This window comes from Xiphophorus couchianus, unplaced genomic scaffold (genome assembly GCF_001444195.1).
Source record: "Xiphophorus couchianus unplaced genomic scaffold, X_couchianus-1.0 Scaffold1000102, whole genome shotgun sequence".
Classification (NCBI taxonomy): domain Eukaryota; kingdom Metazoa; phylum Chordata; class Actinopteri; order Cyprinodontiformes; family Poeciliidae; genus Xiphophorus; species Xiphophorus couchianus.
In genome coordinates this window covers 284,820-307,953 of record NW_020963015.1, presented here as the reverse complement: position 1 = coordinate 307,953, position 23,134 = coordinate 284,820, and the positions used below count along the sequence as shown (strand labels likewise).

The 23,134-nt window shown below is 41.7% G+C and overlaps 1 protein-coding gene across 5 annotated transcripts; it reads left to right on the top strand.

The window, feature by feature from the left end:
- The first annotated feature begins 324 nt into the window (after window positions 1–324).
- On the top strand, window positions 325–11,891 carry orc1 (origin recognition complex, subunit 1). Of its 5 annotated transcripts, none has more exons than XM_028012010.1 (18): window positions 325–600; window positions 1,337–1,464; window positions 1,546–1,718; window positions 2,828–3,224; window positions 3,296–3,551; window positions 4,586–4,657; window positions 4,847–4,906; window positions 6,203–6,289; window positions 6,366–6,574; window positions 6,660–6,768; window positions 7,032–7,133; window positions 7,698–7,869; window positions 8,942–9,049; window positions 9,634–9,783; window positions 10,629–10,748; window positions 10,823–10,977; window positions 11,052–11,139; window positions 11,565–11,891. In XM_028012010.1, exons 1-18 carry the CDS (start codon window positions 506–508, stop codon window positions 11,757–11,759), a joined length of 2,676 nt encoding a protein of 891 aa, XP_027867811.1. In that variant the 5' UTR covers window positions 325–505; the 3' UTR covers window positions 11,760–11,891. The 5 variants fall into 5 exon arrangements, with proteins under 5 accessions (XP_027867811.1, XP_027867810.1, XP_027867809.1 ...); XM_028012009.1 differs by having other exon boundaries at window positions 4,850–4,906; window positions 6,366–6,588; window positions 6,662–6,768; window positions 11,565–11,890; XM_028012008.1 differs by having other exon boundaries at window positions 6,366–6,588; window positions 6,662–6,768; window positions 11,565–11,890.
- The last annotated feature ends 11,243 nt before the right edge of the window (window positions 11,892–23,134 follow it).

Here is a 23,134-nt window from a genome sequence, read left to right as displayed (position 1 = left end):
TCATTTTCTGTATGAATACTGATGCTCTTACTTGAGTTTATATTTTGTCTTCTTCACTTAATTAAGACAATTTTACATATTCAGATTTTAAAAAAAATGAAATCACCAAAAGTCATAATAAAAACAAGACCAAAAGGAGACAATGGAGAAAAACAAAGAAAAAGTACGAGGTCTACTTATTTTCCTGTCACTCTAGCGGAAGGATACCTTTGAACTTTCAGGTGTTGTTCGGAACACAGAATGATCACGTGACTCCTCCGCTACAGCCGCTGCATTATGGGAGTAGATACGTGCGTTCTCCGGTAGGGGCGCTGTTTAAAACTGAGTGGCTGGAATATTTTCCCGCGAACTTCTTTCTTCCTTTCCACCTCACTTCCCCCGAGCCTCTAACTGAAGCAGGTTTTTAATAAAACTACAGGGACAGTCCAGGTTTCCTCCCGGACCGGGCAGAAGGACGGTTTCAATCTTCCCGCTCCGGTTCCGAGCCGCCAGCAGGACCGACAGGATGAAGTATTTCACCAGGCTGAGAGTCAGACGGGTCTATGAATGGCGCGGAGCTGCGCTGGGCTTCAACAGGAAGCTCCAAACTTATGAATATGGGTGAGAAGAACCGAGCAGCGCGTTTCATAACCGCTTTAATCTGACTAATGGACCATTTTATCACCTGATAATAACTAAACAGATCTTTGCATCTTTTTAGGAGATTAGAATGCCACATGAGAAGTTGATTTATTTCAGTTGTTAATGTCAAATTAAATTTATGCAGATTAATTACACATACATTTCAATAATTTCAGTGATTATGGCTAAATATTACATGAGACCGAAAAATTAGGATTATTAGACAATTACTGAGCCTCTTCACAGCCTCCAAAGAAACTCCCCAGTAAACTGTATTCAGATATACTGATGGAAAGTTGTGTGGAAGGATAACTGCTGCCTTGAGTATTATGAAGGCAAAGTTTATTAGTCAAGTCCTGCTGGAAAATGAAAGCAGATCTCCTTACAGATGGATCCAGTGAGTTCAGACTTGATCCAACCTGTTGGCCCCAAACAGCCGATGACTCGGTTCTCCTGAAACATCAAACTGGACCTCAGACAGCTTTAGGTTCTCAGCCTCTCCACCGTGAGACTATGAGGCCTTGATTTTCTAAATGAAATGCAAGATTTACTTTTATTTGTTTCCTGTTTTCTTTTCCTTCCACTTAATTTTCCGTGACTATATCTGAATGCAGCACTGTGTAAACCTCCAGCCTCTTCAGGCCATCATATTGACCAACCATAACTAAATCATTTTTATCAGTGTAACATTAGTTTTTTTCCGTTTGGTTTCCAGCTCTCTCTCCATCAGGGTGGAGGGTCTCCCTCATTCCACCGTCATCAGCGCCGGGCAGCACATCCTGATCGAGGGTGACGACGACGACAACCCGTACGTCGCCCGAGTGGTGCGGCTGTTCGCAGACGGTCGGTTCCAGGAACCGGATTTAAACTAAACCAGCTGACCCGGGTCAGAGCGAGCTGACCTTTGACCTGCTGCCGTTCCAGAGAGCGGCGCGCAGAAGAAGGCCGTGGTCCAGTGGTACGTCCGGGTGTCTGAAGTGCCGCCGGGCAAACTGAAGCTGCTGGGCAGAAACCCTCACCCACAGGAAGTCTTCTTCTACGAAGGTCGCAGCTGTGAGGACGAGGTCAACGCCGAGTCCGTCCTCCGACCCGTTCAGGTCACCGACGCTTTTCAGTTCCACTCTAAAATAACCATGTTGACGTTAACTGAAGGTCTGAGTGGAAAAAATAATCATCTACTTTTTCTCTCAAATGTAAATTTACCGAAACGTAATCAACTAAATGTATAATTAGAGAAAAAACTACAGATTCAATAAATTAATTCTTCAACTTAAAATTAATGACATTTCAAGACTTAATGGACGATTATATTCTGCAAATTATATTTAAAATACAAAACTCTTATATTGCCAACATATTTATTAATTTGAGATGATCAGAGTTTTAAAAGTCAAACAAATGTTAAACAAATGGATCAAATTTGATCTAAAGAATCAAATAAATTTATTCTTAAAATTCAGTAGAATGCTGTATCGTTATAATGATTATATTTATTTAATTTTGCCTGTTTTGTGTTTAAAGATGCATCTATATGGATAATTGGATATGTTATAGATGGACTTTTGTAAGATTAATTTTATTTGTTCTATTTATTTTCATTCAAAACTTTTATGTCTTGAATTCAGATTCTGAAGCTTCACATTTTATTATTTTATTTGTTAAATATTTTATTATTTACATAGTAAATAGAATATAAAAAAATAGTTTTCTTAGACAAAAATATGCTCAAAGTTTTATAGAGAAACATTTAATGAGTCGGTGCATTTTTTATTCTTAATTTTTTTAGTATTTTAAATCTTTGTCATTCTGTTTAATTTTTTTAAATTCTTTTTTATTATTTACATTATTTATTCTTCTTTTAATTAAATGGATGTATTCCTATTGTGTTAGTTCAATCATTATTTTCTGATATTTATATTTAGATATTTTTATTAATAATTAAGTATTAATAATAATAACAATAATGCTGTTTATTTAATAGATGTTAAATAATAATACATAATTATAATCATTTTATTATTATTTTGCAAGGTTTAAGTCATTTTCCATTCTTTGCTCTTCTATCTGATTTTATCAGGTTATTTTTGTTCATTTTCATAATTTTTATTTTTTTTCTGAATATTTTTGCTCGTTTTAAATCCTTTCTCTGCTCCTCTCTGTGATCTGGTTGTTGACCTTTTGACCTCTGAAGCCCCTCCCCCTGCAGGTGAGACACGTGGACGCCGCCGCTCCGTTCCCCGTCTCTGAGGACGGAGACATTTTCTACGTCAAACTGTCCTGGGATTCCAGAACCTTCCGACCCGTCGACCCGTCTCTGCTGGACGCTCCTCGTCCTCCCTGCCCCTCCCTCCCTCTCTCCCCGCCTAGCTCGCCCCTTGCGGCGGCCCCGGCTCCTGGGGGCCCGGCCCGCCGCGCCCTCCCCACCCCGGACCCCGCCGTGATGCGCGGCGCCATGGCGACGCCAGCGAGCAGCAGGAAGCCCGGCGCCGAGGCCGAGTCGCTGCACTCCCTCACCAAACTGTCGGCCTCCAAATGCCTCAGCGCCAAGCGGCGCAGCGCCACCTGCAGGACGCCGGGCGTCCGCAAGAAGCTGCAGCTCAGCAGTGAGTCTTCCTCGCTCGTCTTTGTCAACCAGGAAGTAAAACTGGCCAATCGCAGCTCTCTGTCTCCTCAGGTCCAGACGACCCGGCGGCGCTCAGAGACGACGTCCTGCAGCAGCTGCTGGAGGCGGAGCTAGAGAAGGGGAGGCGGTCCGCCGCCACGGCGTCCCCCTCTGAGCCGCTCCACATCACCCACAGCCTCACCCCCCTCCGCAGGACCAGCAGGACACCCGGTCGCCACGACAACTTTCCCCTGACGCCGTGCTCCGTCCGCCGCCGGGAGTCCCAGAGCGAGACAGACAGTCCGCCGGCCGGAGACGACCTCAGCAGGTCAGAGGTCAACCTTTGATACAAACCAGACAATCAAATTCTCATTTTAATGATTTCCAGTTAAATTTGTTTAATTTTGCAACAAAAACGCAGAAAAACCGCTGTGCTCAGACGTCACCATGGTAACAAAGAAACAGTTTGGATTTGGGTTAGGGCGATATGGCATAAAAATAAAATATCCAGTTTTTTTATATCAGATCCTATTTCAGTGATTTTTCTCACTTTTCTTTCTAAAAAACATAATTTACAAATGACAGAAAGTGGCTTAATAATTGATTTTATTATTGAGGCCTGAATTTTTATTTAACTACAATAATAAAGTCATAATATTAGCAGAAAAAACATTTGATTTTTCCTGAAAATAACGTTTCAAAACTGTGAGGAAAAAGTTGTTCAGGATCTGATGTGATCAGCTCAGTTTGTTCGATTTTTCTCTAAGGATAATTTGATGTTGATTCCATAAAAGATGAAGTATTATTTCTAAAACTTATACCAAAACGTAACTTAGTAAGATGCTCCTCCTTTTAGTTTTATTTTTTCTGTTGGAATTCTGTATAATCTGTATAATCAGTATAATCTGTGCATATAGCTCCCATATTTATATTTATACACAATATCTATATCTCTTGCTATAACCCCTTATAGTCCATACATACATAGTCTTGTACATCTGTAAATAAATATCTATATCTCATAGAGCACTTCTGGATAGATGCAAACTACATCTCGTTGCTTGTACTTGTGACAGTGGAATGACAATAAAGTTGAATTCTATTGTATAAAATACAATCTTAATGTTGAAATGCTTTGACTTTATTATCACAATTGAAAAAATAAAAATCTTTGTAGAGTTGATCTGAACTCAAAATCCAAATAAATAAAAGTTTTAAAACAAACTTCTCAAACAAAATGGCCGCCCTCAACTTTCTGCCATCACTCTGATCTTCAGAAACCAAAAAGTTACTATATGGATTGGAGATGTTTCCAGTTTGTTTGAACTGGTTCTGAACCGGTTCTGAACTGGTTCCTCTCAGTCCTCAGCTGGAATCCTCCAGCAGCAGAAGAAGAGTCGCTCTGGGGAGAAACCACGCCACCTTCAGGGAGACGTGAGTCTGACCCCCAAACGCATCGCCGTGTTGCGTTTAGGTCACCTGGTGACAGTGGGAAACTCCAGCTCTGAAGCAGAGGCTGCTGGGAGTTTGAGTCTTGGGTCACTGTGGGGTCGTGGTTCTACACAGGAGGTGAATCTGGACCTTAGAACCAGAGATGACCTTTGACCTTCTCTGTGTTCCCAGCAGAACCAGCACCAGGAGGAAGGAGGTCCAGACTGGGACGGAACCGGTTCTGGAGGTTCTGTGAGTATTTTTACTTTTCAGTTTCAATCAGTAAAAAACATTTTTCTTAGTGAATCAGCCTAAACGGCCTATCCAAAGTAAAATGAAAGCTGTTTTGTACAAACAGATGGAAAATGAATGAAATCACCTGGGCGACATATTGGCCACCTGTTTAAAATATTTTATTAAAAAAAACAAAGTATTATCAGTTATCAAAAGAAAAAAATGAACATTTAATTTAAAAGATTTTTTTCTAAGCTGCTTTTAACCAGTTAACTCATTTTACCAGTTTTAGGGTTTAATTAGATCAAACTCCAGGCCTCGAGGGCCGCCGTCCTGCAGGTTTTAGATGAGCCTCAGGTACAAAACGCTGGAATGAAACGGCTTCATCACCTCCTCCTGGTGTGGATCGGTTCTCCAGAACCTTAATGACCTAATTATTCTAATCAGGTGGTGCAGCAGAGGCTCATCTAAAGGTTTCAGGGCAGCGGGCCCCCAGGGCCCCCAGGGCCTCCAGGGCTGGAGTTTGACACCTGTGCTGTAGATGGTACCACTGCGCCCCCTGCTGACGCATTTGGTATCAGCAGCCTGTTAGAAAATGAGCTTTATGGTTGATAAATGCTTTTATATCATCTGCCGATACGTTAATGATCAGAATATATTTTCTAATGCAGTTACTAATAAATCAATCAATAGAATTTGAATTCAAAACTGAGAAAATCTCATGTAGATTCATCAGACAGATTGATAATTTCAGATAATAAAAACACAAAATTAATTTTCTCCTGATATTATAATGTTACATCAGATCTTTTTTTTTTTAAGACGGATTTAATCGCATGTTGAGCGTTTGGTGATGAACTGAATGGTTTTGTCTTCCAGCAGGACTTTTGGAGCCTAGTCAAAGTACAGAGTTTGCACACATGGAGATACTTGAGCTCAGGGTTGTTTAAACGTTTCGTCACATGGGCCAAAATCATTGAGTTGGGCCAGAAAAAAACTAAAATCAAGCAAATGAAGGAGTCAAATTTTATGTTTTGTTGGAAATTCATTGTAGATCCACATATATATATATGTGTATATATATATATATGTGTGTGTATATATATATATATGTGTGTGTGTGTGATCTAATAATCTGAGAAACAGAACTTCAGTTTTTCATCCCAGAATTGTGTAAATTTGCAGAAAAACAGATTAAAATTGATACATTTTTAGAATACATCCCTGTTTATATGTTACTCTGTTGAGTTGGACCCGGTTCTGTTCAACCCGGTTCTGTTCGCTGCCTGACCTCTGACCCGTTGGGTCCCTCAGAGACGAGGAGGAGGAGAAGAACGGCGCCCTGAGGATCCCCAGGAGGAAGTCGGCTCTGAAGGTGTCGTCTCGGATCAGGAAGCAGCTGTGAGCGCCGACCCGTCCAGAACCTCCCTCTGACCCGTGGGTCCGATCTCTAGCGGTTCTGATGTTTCTTCTTCAGGAACCTTCTGGACGACCGGCTGAGCTCTGACGAAGACGAGGAAGAGGAGGAGTTTGTTCCCTCCAGGAAGGAGCTGCAGAGCGACGAAGAGGAGGATGATGAAGGTGATGAGGAAGAGGATGAAGAGTTGGAGGTGAAGAAGAGCCGCCGCTCCTCTTCCTCGGCAGTGTCTCGTACCAAGCAGAGAACCTCAGCCCGAACGCCGAGGAAGACTCCGAGGAAGGTGAGTGTTGCCGTGGCGATGACGGCCGACAGCAATTTCTACGGTTCTGAGCTCCCTGGTTCTGGTTCTGCAGGCCGGTCCGAAAACGCCGCGGACTCACCACCACGCCACGCCCAGCATCCCGAACCGGGCCCAGCCGGCCCGTCGCCCCGGCAACATCCTGGAGGAGGCCAGAGCCAGGTGAGAACAGGAGCTGGGTCAGAACCAGAACTGGGTCAGAACCACTTCCTGTAGTTCCACCTGGTTGTCCCTCAGACTCATCTGACCAATCAACAGCCAGAAGGTTCTCTCCTGGTTTTAGAGTCCGGTTCTGGTTCAGTTGGAGTTTAATGTAACAAACTTTGACAAACTTCCCGGCTTCATTCCAACCGACCCGACCCGACCCGACCCACAGATTGGTCCTCCAGCTGCAGCCGCTCAGCGGTTTCTCTCTGCTCCCTCAGGCTCCACGTGTCGGCCGTGCCGGAGTCGCTGCCCTGCAGGGAGCAGGAGTTCCAGGACATCTACAGCTTCGTGGAGAGCAAGGTTCTGGACGGAACCGGAGGGTGAGGACGGTTCTGACCCAAAACACGCAGCCAACAGAACCTTCAGAAGGTGTCTTCAGTTCTGCTGCTTCCTGGCGTTTAGCCTCAGAAAAGATCTGTGTTTAAATGAGGAGAATCAAGTCGCAGTGATACGAACATGAAAATAATAAATCAGGAACATTTTATGAAGTGAAGCTTTTCTTTAACATCAGCTTCTAATTATCAGCAGAACTTTTTTGGTTCAAACGACTGAATCTAAGAATTTGACTTTTCTATAATTACGACTTTCTTTTCATATTTTTATTTCATCTTTATGCTGCTAATATTGTGACTTTATTCTTATAATAGTATGAAATATTTATATCTTTTCTATCTTATGCTGCTCCTATTAGTCAAAAACAAAACCTGGACGTCTCTTTGTAACTTTATTCTAATATCTTAACATTTTTATTTTTTCCTGTTTTTAATAATTTGTTGTTGGAGCCAAAGCAGAACCAGAAACATCCAGTTAGAGCTGCTGCAGTTCATCGGTCTGTCTGCAGGGGGAGCTCTCCGCCCTCAGGCTGACCCGCTGCTCTTCCTCAGGTGCATGTACGTGTCCGGCGTGCCGGGGACGGGGAAGACGGCCACGGTGCAGGAAGTGATGCGCTGCCTGCAGCACGCCGCCGAGCAGGACGAGATCCCGCCGTTCGTCTTCATCCAGATCAACGGGATGAAGATGACCGACCCCCACCAGGCCTACGCCCAGATCCTGCAGGTGATTGGCTGAAAACCGACCAATCAGCTCACTGACCCGACTGACCGCCAGGCTGACCTCTGGCTGACCTCTGGCTGACCTCTGACTGACCTCTGGCTGACCGGGTCATGTTTTTATTTCAGTTGAGAATTAAAGGATCCACATTTTCAGTTTTTCATTAGTTTTGCTTTGATAGTTTGGGTTCCTTTAAAGAGCCGCTTCCTTTTTATGAGTTTTAGTTCCTTAATTTATTAAAAATATAATATAATCTGGTGAATATCATCCTATATTTAAAGTTTTTATTTCTTGTTATTTTGATGATTCTGGTTCACAGAGAATAAAAACCTAAAAATTAACATCTAAAAAAATTAGATTTAAAAAATGTAATTAATTTAAAAACCATGGATTTTAAACAGAAATGTCAGTTGCACCTTTTCCAAACACAACTTTTCCTTCCACTCAACTTTCTATAAATACACTTTTTAAGCTGCATGTTTTCAGGTAGATGAACTACAATAATATTCTAGAAAACATCAGATTGTATATTATTATCTGTTAATGGTGCACATTTTCACACTTTTTCCTTCCACTTAACCTTCCATGAATATTGAGCTGCAGTTTTTAAGGTACATGAAGCCCAACCATATTCAAGGATATTCTGATTGTGTTATTGCTGTTAATGGTTCACCTTCTACTATCACACTTTTTCCTTCCTCTCAACTTTCTATAAACAATCTTGAGCTGCACCTTTTAAAGTTGATTAACTACAATAATATTCAGTGAAACCCGACTGTAGATTTATATAAACTCATTTATCTACAGTTGATACATGCAGCTACAGTCGCAGCCTCTCTAACTTTATGCAAATTTTTTATTTTTTATTTCTTTCAGTTTGAAGAACAGGAACTGCAACAAAACTCATCTTGTGATTTTACTATTTACATCTCAGTAAAACGTTTTTGATGTTTTTTTCCTCTTTTCTTCTAGTTTTTACAAACAAACATCCTGTTATTGATCATTAATCTGATGATATTAAAACCTGATGATGGAATCAGATTGATCAGGTAAATAAAAAGTTTCTGTTTCTCTGCAGAAGCTGACGGGTCAGAAAGCCACGGCCGACCACGCCGCCGCCCTGCTGGAGAAAAGGTTCAGCCATCCGGCGCCGAGGAAGGAGACCACGGTGCTGCTGGTGGACGAGGTGGGCAAGCAGCGTGGGCATTTAATCCTCATGAGTACAGATTGGATAAAAAAAAAATAAAATCAGCAGCAGATTTAAAAGTTAAAAATGGCAGCATGAATCTTCTGCTCGTTCTCCAAGGTGTGACCTCATTTCCTGCCCTCAGATTTGTTGGTTTGTGGTTCTTGTACTGAACTTCCTGTTGGCGAAACGCCGACCCAAATAAAGCCGGCCTGGTTTCGTTCACATTCAGTCATGTGATCCGAAACAAAGTCCAGGTTCAAACCCCGAGTAGAAAACAAACTGGTTTAGCTGTGCAGCACGGCGGTGGAGGGGTGGTGATGCGGGCTCAGAGGTCACAGTAGTCCTCAGAGTTCTATGGGTTTTTTTCAGAATAATGTCTTTAAACTGAGCTTCCTCCTCCTCCTCTTCATCAGTCGGCCTCCTCATTAAAGCAAAACGTAAAAAGAATAAAAACATTTAAAAATGTTCAGTCAGAAATGAAAAGGTTCTGAATTATATTCAAACTTTGCTAAGCCTTCACTACCATAAAGCGTTGACTGGCTGGCCCGTTGCCACGGCGACCTGTCTGTCCGTCTGTGCAGCTGGACCTGCTGTGGACCAGGAAGCAGAACGTGATGTACAACCTGTTCGACTGGCCGACGCGGCGCCACGCCCGCCTGGTGGTGCTGGCCATCGCCAACACCATGGACCTGCCGGAGAGGATCCTCATCAACCGCGTGGCCAGCAGGCTGGTGAGGGAACACTGAGGTCAAAGGTCATGGTGACGCCAGAGGAACTCTGAACAGGTCACATATGGAGAACATGGAGAACCTGAACCATAACTTAAAGATCATTTCACTGGTTTCATGTTTCCTGAGACTTCCAGCTTAGTTTACTGCAGCGGTGGCCAAAGGGCGGCTCCGGGGCCACTTCTGGCCCTATAAACGAATTGATGTGGCCCTCCAACTCAGCTCAAGAATTGAACAAAGACAATTTATCATTTTTGAATTATAAGTTTTATCAGCTTGACATTTAAAATTTTGGCTTTTTATGTCTTTTATCAGCCAACAGGAAGTGAGAACATAAACATCCAATAATATTTACTAAAATAAAGGTGTGAACACAAAATGTTAGCAAGCTAGCTATCTTGCTAGCTAACTTAAAGAACACACTTAGAGCAGTAATTAAGCCAAAACTGAACAAACAATATGTACATTTTGTATTTAAGGTAAAATAACATTTCTTTGTCTGTAAACATGTTTGACCCAGAAATCCTCAGTGTGGTGCAAATTATGTAAAAGATAAAAATAATAATAATAAGTCTCCTGTTAAGTACCTTTTGCTCTCCAATTATTGATCAGTTAATGCAAAAAATAATCAATGAATCTACAAACTGTTCACTGAAGCTGTTGTTGCACTTTAGGTAATAAAATAGTTTTTCTTGTATAAAAAATAAAAATGCTTATTTGCATCTTTGAATGTATTTCTAATATTGTATAAAATCAGTGATTCCATAAAAAAATCTGTCAGAATAATGTAAATAATTGTTTTATAATATAAAAACCTGAGTGAAGCCCCTCTGACCTCTGACCTCCAGGGTCTGACCCGGATGTCCTTCCAGCCGTACTCCTTCAAGCAGCTGCAGCAGATCGTCACGTCTCGCCTCAACAAGCTGAAGGCCTTCGAGGACGACGCGCTGCAGATCGTCTCCAGGAAGGTAAGCCTCCCCTCCCCGACCTGTTTCCGGTCTCCGTGGGAACCGGCTGGCTCAGCGCTGCTCTCCTCCGCCAGGTGGCGGCGCTGTCGGGCGACGCCCGCAGGTGCCTGGACATCTGCCGGCGGGCGACGGAGATCTGCGAGCGCTCGGCGGCGCGGCTGGTGGGGATGAGCCACGTGATGCAGGCGCTGGACGAGATGTTCTCCTCGCCGTACGTCGCCGCCATCAGGTGAGCGTCCCGACGGGAACGGCGGTGGGCGGAGCTTCCAGGAGCGGCTGACGGACCGCCATCTTTGTTTCCAGGAGTGCGTCGACGCAGGAGCAGCTGTTCCTACGAGCCGTCATCGCAGAGTTCAGGAGGCTGGGACTGGAGGAGGCCACCTTCCAACAGGTCAGGTCAAAGGTCACAGCCGGTATCACCTCCAACAGGTCGGGTCAAAGGTCACACATTGGTCAGAGCGGAACCAAACAGAACCAGTGAGCAAAAATTAGAACAAAGAACTCAAATCCTATCGTTCATAGAACCGTTCGAAGGAATCAAATCGCCTGTGAACGACTCGTTCTCGTTTTGTTGCTCTTTTCTGTGTCGGCCATCTTTGAGCTCAAAGATGGCCGACACAGAAAAGCAGCTCACACAGTGAATGAAACCATGAGAGGAATCTCACACGTTCACCAACCACTGATGTAATTTAAATGTTGTAATGTAGCGAGCCATGATTACAATATTTCTAATAATAAGAACAGTAAAGTGTTGACCGGTTCCAAGTGTTGCTAACCGTCAGATTGTCTGGCTTTGCCCTGCGTTCGGTCTGCCAGGTGCTGGTGCAGCACCAGGCTCTGTGTCGGGTGGAGGGCCTGCAGCCCGTCGGCGTGTCGGAGGGCCTGGCTGCGTGTCGGCGCCTGGGAGCCTGCAGGCTGCTGCTGCTGGAGCCCAGCTGCCTGGGGGTCCTGCAGAGGGTCCGGCTCAACGTGAGCCAGGACGACGTGCTCTTCGCCCTGAAGGCCGACTGACGAGGAGGAGGAGGAGGAAGCTCGGTTTTAAATGTTTTTCATCTCTGGTGTTATTAAATGTTTCCGGTTCTCAAAGTACTTTAATGTTTTCTGTCTTAAATATGCAATAAAACCTTTAAACAAAACTTTTATTGTGATTTTATTTATTGATTATTGACCCGTTATTGTAATTAAACTGAGTCTCTTATGGTTTTTAAGCAGAATATAAAAATCTTTTTACCTTCATTTGAAAGTCGATGTTTTCTCAAATCTTTTTAAACTTGGTAAGAACTTGATAAAAACAAAGCAAGATTTAAACAGGAAACACACACACACCATAAAATTTAAAACGTTTAATTTATTAAGCCAATAAAAACATCCAGTTATGGAGGTAAAACTTTTTCACAGGTTCATCTGTGCGGCAGCGTCTGGTTCCTCCGCTCTGTGAAAACAGGAACGTTTTCTTTAATCACCAAAACCTGAAATAAAAACTCAGATAAATGGAAAAAACAGATGATCTTTGTATAATTTTCTGTTTATTTAAATTCTTTCATGACTGAACAGCAACAGTGGGAACACGCCTGCTAATGCTAATTTTAGGTTTAGCATTTTTGCTAACTTTGAAAACTTTTAGCACATAGCATTAGCTTCCGCTAACTACCATATTGCTGTAGCACATTAGCTTCTGCTTAATACTGAGTTGGTGTAAAACTTTAGTTGTTGCCAAATATTTAGCATTAACTTCTGCTTGATGATGGTAAATAAGTTTAGCATTAGTGATTTAATATTTAGCATTAGCGCTTTATTGTTAGCCAAACCTTTGTTTAGCTAGCGATGCCCAGCAGACATGTTGATCATGTGACCAACCTCCCATTACAGAGACATAAACCAGAATAATCCTTCATTATGGCACCAACCTGCATGTCTGCCAGGCTCTGTGGTTCCTTTCCTCTTCCTGTAAACCAAAACACCGATGATGATGATGAAGATGATGATGGGAATGACGATCAGCCACCAGAGATTCTCAGATGAAGGAAAACGAGTCCAGTTTGTGGTCAGGAGTTTTTCACCTGGAGTTGAATCAACACCAACATCTGATGTTTCTTCATAAATAACCATAAATGTGTTTTTATCCAGGCTGGTTGCAGAGAAACTCACCAGTTTCCATGAAGACGGGACATCCTGCTAACAGATTAATAATCTGGGATTAGACTTACAGGTTAATTACAAACCCAAACTGAAGTTTAGTCAGTTCATCTCACCGCTCTCCCTGGTCTGGATCTCTGTGCCGTCTCCCTCCATGATAAGGTCAGAGGTCACGTTGTTGCAAACAGCATAAGTCTTTTCCTGGTAACAGACCAAACATCTGGATGGAGGAGGAGGAGAGATGGTGGAGCAGAGCGGAGTCACACCTGGAGTCTCCCACAGGTTCCCCTCAGCTGCTCCAGCCTGGTACAGCTGATCCACCTGTCTGACCTTTGAACCCGCTGCCTGAAGGCATCTGAGAGGATCCATCCTGAAACACAAAGAGCCGAAAAAATCCTGACAAATCTGAGACTTTGTGCTCTTTGTAAACGATCAAGTTCAAACGTTCATATCAGCAACAGTTTACTGCCAAGAAGAGTTTAAGGCCAACAGCTGTGAAGAGTTTAAACTCACATTAAAAAGGAAATCTTCTGTTGAATATGAAATAAAACTAGAATATGACAGGAAACTAGGCTTTAGATGCCAGAATATTTATTTGGGTTATTTGGGAAATAAAATTTTGGAAATTTTCTTTCCAAAATTTGAGTATGAAATATTCAAAGCTGGGTAGTAATGACTTTATTTTGTTATTAAACATAGTCTTATACAACTGTAATTATAGGTTTTCTATGAGTAACAGTATAAAGTATTGCTAATCTTACCTGAGTGAAACTTTTGGATCTGAGAAGCTGAACTGGGTGAAAATCAAACACGATTAAACCAGAAATGTATGAAATACAAACATCAAAGAGTTCAAAAGCTTTATTTGGTAGTTTTTGGTATTGAGACATTTACAGATGGCTGTAGTGAAAATAGATTAGATAGTGTCACTAAGTATGTTCTTTTTTATTTTAGTATATAAAATACCATTTAACTTTATGTTTTTGTCTATTTTATTTTTTTCTTAACCTCTGTGGTTTAGTAATTTCGGAATGCGGGAATATTACTTTGATTCACTTTTGGTTGTTTTCATTGAAGGATTCCTCTGATTGGCCAGGAGCTCGCAGCCGGCAGAGGCTGCAGAGCAACATGAACATGTGAGGTTTAAACCCAAACCTGTGCGCTATCTCCAGTTTCACTGCACAGTTACGATGGTGGGAGTGCAAACTTAACGCCATATTTTACATACATCTGACACGTAAAACCGGCATTTCCTATGGGCGCAGCATTTCCTAAATTTCTTCTTCAAAGGGAATCACCCTTCAGTTTCTTTACTGCATGTCTCTCAGGCCTGCAGGGCTGGAAATGTCAAACTCTCTAGTTGGTCTGAGTCTAATCTTCCCCCGACCTGCTCTATGCGCGCCTCCCTCCGCTCCTCGTTGAGAGACATCCCGCGGGATTTTCCTCACGTTTTCACGGACATCCCGCAGTATTTTTCCGCAATCGGAGACTAACGCAGACTAACCCGCTGAGTGATTGGGTCTGTCTCTGTGTTGCCCTGCGGCAGACTGGCGACCTGCCCAGGGTGACCCGCCTCTCGCCCCCCCATCCCAACCCAAAAAATGCCGCTGAGCTTTAATAACCTGCGGGAAACTCGGAGCAAGACAGATAATTTCGACTGAAACTCAACCTGATAGACGTGAAAATGTCTCCCTCTTGAGAAGTCATCGTCTGATTTCCACAATTTTAGATGAAATATTAGATGAATAATTCTGGAAGATTTTACCTTTACCGCTGCAGTCGCTCCGGGTCTGATGTGTTTAAATGCGGCTCCGATGGAGAAACACCCACAGCCCGTATCACTGGTTGGTTATGCAGCTGCTTCCTGACAATGAAGAGAACCAGTGCTGACCCAGATCACAGAGGAAGGCTGGACTTAAGGGAAAAAAACTTATTGCCAACTTATCACAGGCTGCGGGTTGGTTGTTACTTCAGCTCACCGCCCCCAGGTTCAGAATCTGCACAGAAACGTTTTTAACGTCCACAGATGAAGAAATGACATCAGACTGAAAAACGTTTATTTGAACTCAGACTCCTTCACTCCTTGTTTCCTTGTGTGGCACGAACGTAATAGTCTATGTAAAATGATATTGTTTTGTGTCTTCTGTGTTATTTACTTGCTGTGTTCTTGGGGTTAGATCAGAAAGATTTTATAATTCTAAAAATAGATGATATTATTCATCACCGTATCACTGAAAAACCGAGTTCTCCAGGAAATATAATCAGACAGAGATGACTTTCTGAGACGGAGGAGCGCCGAGTGGAGCAAGTTCTTCTATTTGAGTTATTTTGTGTTGCAAACCTTCAGTTACATCACAGGTGTCAAACTCCAGTCCTCGAGGGCCGCTGTCCTACAGTTTTTAAATGTGCCACAGGTACAAAACACTGGAATGAAATGGCTTAATTACCTCCTCCTTGTGTAGATTAGTTCTCCAGAGCCTTAATGACCTAATTATTCTATTCATGTGTGGTGCAGCAGAGGCACATCTAAAAGTTGGAGGACAGCGGCCCTCGAGGACTGGAGTTTGACACCCCTGAGTTACATGTTGACGCATCAATCACCAAATCTGTTTTACACAGTTCCTTCCTTGATTTCTTTCATTATTATTATTATTATTATTATTATTATTATTATTATTATTATAGACGCTGAAGAAACAGTAACTAATGTGGAAACGCGGATCGACGGGCGGGTTGCCAGATCCGCTTCGATCTTCATTAAAACTGTCTCAATATTCGATTTTAAATAGAAAATTTTATTATGACTAAATCATGAAAAAGATTATTAACACAGATTAGAGACCGGCCTGTAACTCACTGAAGGAGGCTGTGTGTCAAATCTGAATCTCATATTTGGTTCCGACCAACTTAACTTCCAATATTCTTAATTCGTGGCCTGCAAACACAGAAATGTGTGTGTGTGTGTGTGTGTGTGTGTGTGTGTGTGTGTGTGGGTGTGCGTGTGTGTGTGTGTGTGTGCGTGTGTGTGTGTGTGTGTGTGTGTGTGTGTGTGTGTGTGTGTGTGTGTGTGTGTGTGTGTGTTGTGTTCGGCTCCTTGCTGCATATTTCCGCATTCTTGTGACGTGTGTATTTCTGTCAGACCCGCTTGGCAACGGGCCTGAAGGCGGAACAGGAAGCGTCAGCGCGCTCACCATGAACACCGGGGATCCTCCAGATCTGGACATTTTCCCTCTTATTGATCAGAACTTGGACTTTTTCTCTCTGATGACCTTGACTGACCTCCACCGGTTCTGTTCCGGATGGTTCTGGGCGTTTTGGATCGGACTGTTGACTTCGGACCTTTTCTGTAAACCCAGCCGAAACGAAAGATCTTTTATTGTTTTTATATTATTCGGACGAAACGTTCCCTCTGGCTCACTGCTTGGATTATTTCTGATTCCCAGAGAGCAGTTCGGAAAGAAAAGGCTGAACATGGGAAGAGCGGTTCGCAGGACGTTCTCCGGAGGGAGGTACCGATGCTGGACCAACCTCCCTCCGGATCCGACGCACCTCCCAACCACAATGGAAAGAGTTTTTCTGACCACCCAGACGAGAACTGCACGTGTTGGACGTCCTGCAGACCTACCGAGTTCACCTTTAACCTCAAGCCTATTTGGACCCAGCAGAACCAATCATTGTTTCACTGCATTAATAAAATAAAATCAGGTGAGTTTGAATTCAGACATTTATTTTTGCAGGTGTATTGTTCGCTGTCAGGATTTGAGTTTCTGTGTCTCTGAATCCTTGAGACAGATCACTGACTCCTCGTTTCTCTCAGTTATTTTTGAAGAGGTGGAGTGGAACAGACAAGCCGCTTTTGCACAAGTATTAGGCCAGTTCCACCTCCAATCTGCGCCGCTGCAGCCTCTCTGCGCGCAGAGCCGCTCCGGCTGCAGGCCGGCGGGCGGCGCGGCCTGCAGGTGGCGTGCTCCTTGCTCCTGTATTTAATGTCTCACCACGTCTCACCGCAACTCCTCACGTTAGCAGACGAGAATGTTGACATACCTCTTGTAGTTTCTTGATTTAAATATATTTTAAATGGAAAACTTAATAATTTTAACAGTTTTTATTGCGTAAAGAAACGTGAATGCAATTAATAATCATCATTTTCCCCCAAACGCCATAGTTAATAATTTTTATGAGTTATTATAAGGTATTAAAATATTGTATATTAGACCGTTCGACCCATCAACTATAACCACTTAATTTACATATTTATTTTGTTGCATTATGCAGATAAATTCCTGCTGCACTGTTAACGCTCGTCTTCAGTTGGTTCAAGGTTTGCAGAGAGGTTCCGGTTTCTGAATTTGTGTTTCCTTCTAAAAATAGCTGCAATAAAACGGCTCAAAGGAAACAATCCACTGCTGCAGATTTCATCTCAAAGATCGTTCAAATTTTCTGGATTCATTAAAATCACAAATAAACCAAAATGCGAAGAAAAAACATGTTTCTGTTTCAGAAGCTGTTAAGTGATTTATTCACCTATTCAGCTGCAATTATTGTGAAAGTGCAGAGCAAGCAGGTATTTTAATAGACTTAGACTTTGATTCAGACGTAAATTTCCATTTAAATGGTCTGAGCCTCAGCTAATCAGTGCTAATGTTCCTGAATCCTCACTGGTTACCTATTGTGTTTATTGCATATTCAGCTAAAACACTAACAATAAGATAATTTATATAAATCAGCCAATAAATGAGAATAAAGTTCAAAGGTCAGGTTTGATCTCAGTTTTTCTTCTTCTGATAAAGAATGAAGCGTTTGAACTGATCGGAACTTTGTTACAGTAGACTACAGACAGAAACTTTAGTCATTATTTCATAATGCAAATATCTGAGGCTATGAAAAGTTAAGGTCCGTGAAAAATCAGGAGTTTATATGCGGCCTGCTGATAGAAACTTCATCTATCTGGAACTGAGCAGTTTGGAAAATTATGATCTATGAAACTTTATTAAATTGAAGTTTGCTTCCTTATCGGGGAATAAACGGCGCAAGATGATTGTTTGCGCGAGAATCAGCGACAAAATGAAGTTAAAACCATAAAAGCTGCTGGAGGTGAATAAACTTCATTCTAAGCGTCAAAAAATGCTGATTGGTGATAAATTATTCTTTTTCAGGAAGACATTTCCTTTCATATTCACGGTTTTTACACATTTATTTTCATCGGTATTTATTTTATCTTGTTAAATAATCGACTTTAAATTCATTTCCCTGTTTTTCCCTCATTCAGTGAAAAATAAAACTGTCAGAAGGAAAAAAATCACCAAGCTGAAAACACTATTAACCTGCTAATAATAATAATTCAGAATTAAGATAATTCAGGATTATTTTAATTCTGAATTATTTTCTATATAAATTTAAATACAACATTTAAAGAGGTGGTGAGTTTCTGATGAAATTCTGACCAGCAGTTGAGATGAAGTTTATTCTGACTTTTTGTCCTTCAGGCTCCAGACATGTCCCTCCATGTTGTCCTGCTAACTGTTGCTGCGACGGTTCTGGTTTCCGCCGACAGCCGGAAGCTGCAGGTCAGTTAGGAACCAAACAAGCATCGGATTTATTAGAAACAAGCAGGAACTCTGAAATCTCCTCCTGCCTTTCAGACCAACCTGACCTGCTTCACGTCCTCGGATCCAGCAGCCGTGAACGCCACGCAGCTCCACGGTAACCATGACGACCAGAGTTTCCTGTGGACCAAGGATCCAGATGCCGCTCCTCTTCCTCAGTGCTCCTCTTCCTCCTTCTCCCCCCCTGCGTCCCGCTGTGAGGTCTGTCATCTCGGCCAGATCTTCATCATCTGCGCCGACCTGCCGGATGGAGCCGCTCTGTACCTGGAGCGACCCGGAGTCCCTTACCGGACCTGGAGGAGCGGTACGGACCGGCAGCACACTCTGGACCCGACCAGAACCCGACCAGAGTCTATTTATCTATTTATCATTTATTTAAAAATAATATTTTAGGAAATCCAGCTGAGACAAATGAGTAAATATCATTCTGCTAACGTCGAAAAAATACAATTTTGTATTTGTCATGAAATAAGAAATTAAATTAAAATCACACTGAATAATCCGAGTCGTTAGAAATCAGCGGTGACAGTTACATCATCACCTATCAGATTGTTGTAGCCCAGAGATTTTCTCCGTCTGAGGGGAAACTCCGCGGAAATAGTCGGTGATTTTAAAGAATATTTATGGATTCAACACGTTGGAAAGACACAAAATCTCTTCTGAACTGCGACGCGGTCAGAGTGGAGCAGCTCTGCAACACTTGGTGCAAGAAAATGTTTCAGTTTTGGGGAAAATACTGATTTCAATACGGCCGAAAAAGAAGAAGAAGAAAAAACACCTCATCCTAAAGCGCGAAGACGTTTTATTGAAAAATATAAGTTATGTCAAAATGACAGTTTTTCCATTAGGCCCATTTATTTCCGTAATTCCAATTTGCGCACCGACTCATGAAGGATCATTTTATTCAAGTTTTTCTTGTTTGAATCATCCAGTGGCCTCCGCTTCTTAAAATTAGTCATTCTCAAATATCTACATCTGAAATATAATCACACAATAATTCTCACACTGTGTGTCAGCCAGAGAAATCAAGGAGATGCTTTCTAGGGTAAAATCTTATGATGAACTTCAGCTTTATTTCCTCAAACGTTTCGCAACAGTTTGTGTCTGAATTAATTCAGAAATGACTCTCTCTCTCTTTCTGTCTCTCTCTCTCTCTCTCTCTCTCTCTCTCTCTCTCTCTGACTGGACCTGATGCTGCAGAAACTCTTTGCTGCTCAGCCGATGGAGAAGCAATGACAAGAAACATCCTGATTTCAAAGCAGATTCATTTGTTTTTAAATGAACTTGTCCTACTAATCTAACCTGTCCTTAAAATATATCATAAATATATTGGGTGTACAGCATGTTTGTAATTTTAATGTATTTTTTATACTCTAATTTTATATTTAATGTGTTTTTCTGAGAGCATTGAAACAAAGTCAAACTTAAGCTGATGACTGAAGCTGATCGTGTTGCTCTGTTCCAGCCTGCCCGCCGCCGCCCCCTGCTGTTGAGACTCACTCAGGTAAAATCCCGCCCAGGTGACTCTTTACCTGATCTTTACTTCCGGCTGCAGCATTATTCAACAAATCTGCTGGTGTTTAGATTTAAAAACGTAAAAACTGGATTATGAGTTAATTCATTCAAGAGTATCACAAAATTATGCTAAAGTAGCAGCAAGTCAATATAGTTTTACTCGTAAAATCCCCAAATTATTCAAGTGAGAGAAAAAGAGTATTTGATAAAAATGCCAGTCCCTTCAGATTAAAATAGCAGCTGCATCTCAGAGTACCTGTCATGATTTTTTAAAGTCTTTTACATACGAGACAGAGAATCTGTGAAAACACTGATCTTGTCCCTGAGCTGCTATCGCTATCGGTCTGAAAAAATGCACCAAAAACAACCAATCAGAGCCAGGAAGCGGGGCCTTGTGCTTTCACTCAACTCGTGTACATGCTGCTAAATGTGCTAACTAGCCTTAGCATTGGCAGGAGGCTATGCTAGCTGCAGCGCAGCAGAGACAAAAGGGTGATTGACAGAATTAAACTCCGCCTCCTGGCTCTGATTGGTTGTTTCCCGTTAGCACTGGGAGACGACAGAGAAGCTACAGACTATCTTCTCATACCATATTTTCACTACATAGTGATAGTTTCATCCAGTAAGCGTATTCCTGTCTGGATCTTGATGGTTTCAGCTATAAGGTGTTCCTCAGCGCTGACTCTCTCTCCTCTGTCTTGATGATCTTTGCTCACCTGTTGCCAGGTTTTCCACAGATCATTCAGCTTTAGGTTTGAATCGGATCCAGTTTCTGCTCCAGAATCGTCTCTTTGACCCGAATTCAGTCTGACTTCATGTTTCTACAGATGAGAACACAAGAAATCACTTTGCTGCTGTCGCCTCCCTGATCCTCTTCCTCATCCTCATCCTCACCGCGGTGGCTCAGTGTGGAGCTCATGGCTCGCAGCAGGTGGGTCTTTCTGAAGCAGAATAGTAATAAAGTTAGAATCGATTTTCTCTTTTCTTGGTCAAACAGAAGTTTTGCCCGCTGGCCACCAGCTGCTCTTCGTCTCTCCAGCCTCTGAGCTGTCAGTCAGCTGGATGACGACCAGCGAGCAGAAATCCATCCAAACCTGCCGGTTCTGGTCCTGCACTGATTCATTTAACTATAGGTCTCTATATTTAAAGGAATGTAAATATGAACATTCATGTTGTTGTGATTATCAAGCTTTTCTAAACATTTACCACTTTAGAAAATAACTATTCCACAACAAATTCATTGAAAAAATTCAGGCTGGAACTTTAATATGTGTATTTATATTAAATATACAGTATTCATCTTTTCTTAAACAAAAAATAAAGCGTTTTTTGTATATTTGTTGAAAGTGCCACCATGTCGTAACAGAATGTTATGAGACAGATAATCAGAGCTCCTCCTCTGTCGTCTCCCAGTGCTAACTAGAAAAGAAACAACCAATGAGAGGCAGGAGGCGGGGCTTAGCGCTGTCAGTCACTCTTTTTCTCTGCTACACTTGCTAGCATAGCCTGTTGTGAATGCTGAAGCTAGTTAGCGTGGCCACTGATGATGTTGGATAAAAGTTTGGCTGATTGGCAGCGCTAAGCCCCGCCTCCTGGTTCTGACTGGTTGTTTTAGTGCCTTTCTTCAGATGCAGCTCCAGGACGTCGATCTTAATGTTGCAGGTCAAAATGGTGTAAATATGCGTATTTAGCAGAGTAGCTGAGTAGTTGAGTCCTCTGACTCTGAGCAGCAGCTGCAGCTCAGTTTATTGTTTTAAGTTTCAAAACAATTTCCAAATTCGCTTTATTAACTCCATCAGTAACATTTGATCAGTCTATGTGATTCTCAAAAGAGAAAAAGTGTGAATTGTAAACATTTGTCAGCTTCTTCCACTCGTTTTTCAAAAGGTAAACATTTTTAAACATTGTTTTTATTAAAAACTTGCAACAATGTTTCTTATATTCCATCTTGTCAGAAGAGATAAAAAGTGCATCACACTTTGCATTAACAGCAGGTATGTAGGATTCATCCATGTTCTGCTCAGACTGAGTATTTTTACCTGTTTATTTTAAATATGAGTAAAGTTGTAGTTTTATGAGATAAAGTTGTAGTTTTTTTACACCAGTCTGCGCTAAAATGAGGATCTTGTGAAGTTATAGCCAGTATTGATTTTACAAATAAAGAAATCTTGTTTGGTCTGAACAGTTTGTGTCCAGCATGTGTGGGGTCTGCAGAGATGTCAATATTTCTTTTCAGCGTGTTTCCTAGGAAACGATAGTGACTGTAGGGAGTGACTCGGTACCAAGCACCACTCTGTATTTTATTTTGAATATTACTTCTTTATTTTCTTGTTTGATTCAATAATTTGCTCATTAATAACGACAGGAATGTCTCTGTGTTCACAGAACCGAAACCCGGAGCAGCAGATCTGAAGACTCCAACACATCTGCTGCAGGATGTTTATCTCTGCATTTTTAGGTTTTAGTCTTCTATTATCTTAATATTAGCAGTTTTATTTATGTATATACTGTAAATACTGTATATATAAACAATAAACAGATGCATGTAGAACTAACACAAAGTTAGATTCCTAAAGACTTTCTGCAAAATAGGGCCAAATGTTGAGACTTTTTCATGAAGCTAAATCTGGTTCTTAGCCAGCTGTCCTCAGTTTGTGCTGAGGTTATGAAATCTCTGTAAAGGGAAATGTCTAATTGTTATTACAGTGAGTCAGTTTTGAGTCATCCAGAACTTCCTCTGATGAATCCAAACTTTTCCTCAGACTAAGAGACGTTTTAATCTAGAAAAATACCGTTAGACAAATATTTGATAAACTTTGATTCTCTGCTAAAAAACAACCTGACATTCTTTATGTTGTATAATCATCGTTCAAAAATTGGTGTTGATGAGTTTTATGGTTGTATCTAAGAAAATAAAAAATAATTTAAATTCCTGTTTCCTGCCGTAATTTGGGCTGTTTAGAGTCATGATGATCCAAGATGTCCCTTATATATCATTGTAATCTCTCATTTCCTTTACTTTGTCCCTGTTTTAAATAAATAAAACACATTTAACTTCTGAAAGAGCTGGCAAGAAAGTTTAGTTTGAAAATTAAATGTTAGCAAAATAAAAAGTTCATTTGGAGGTAA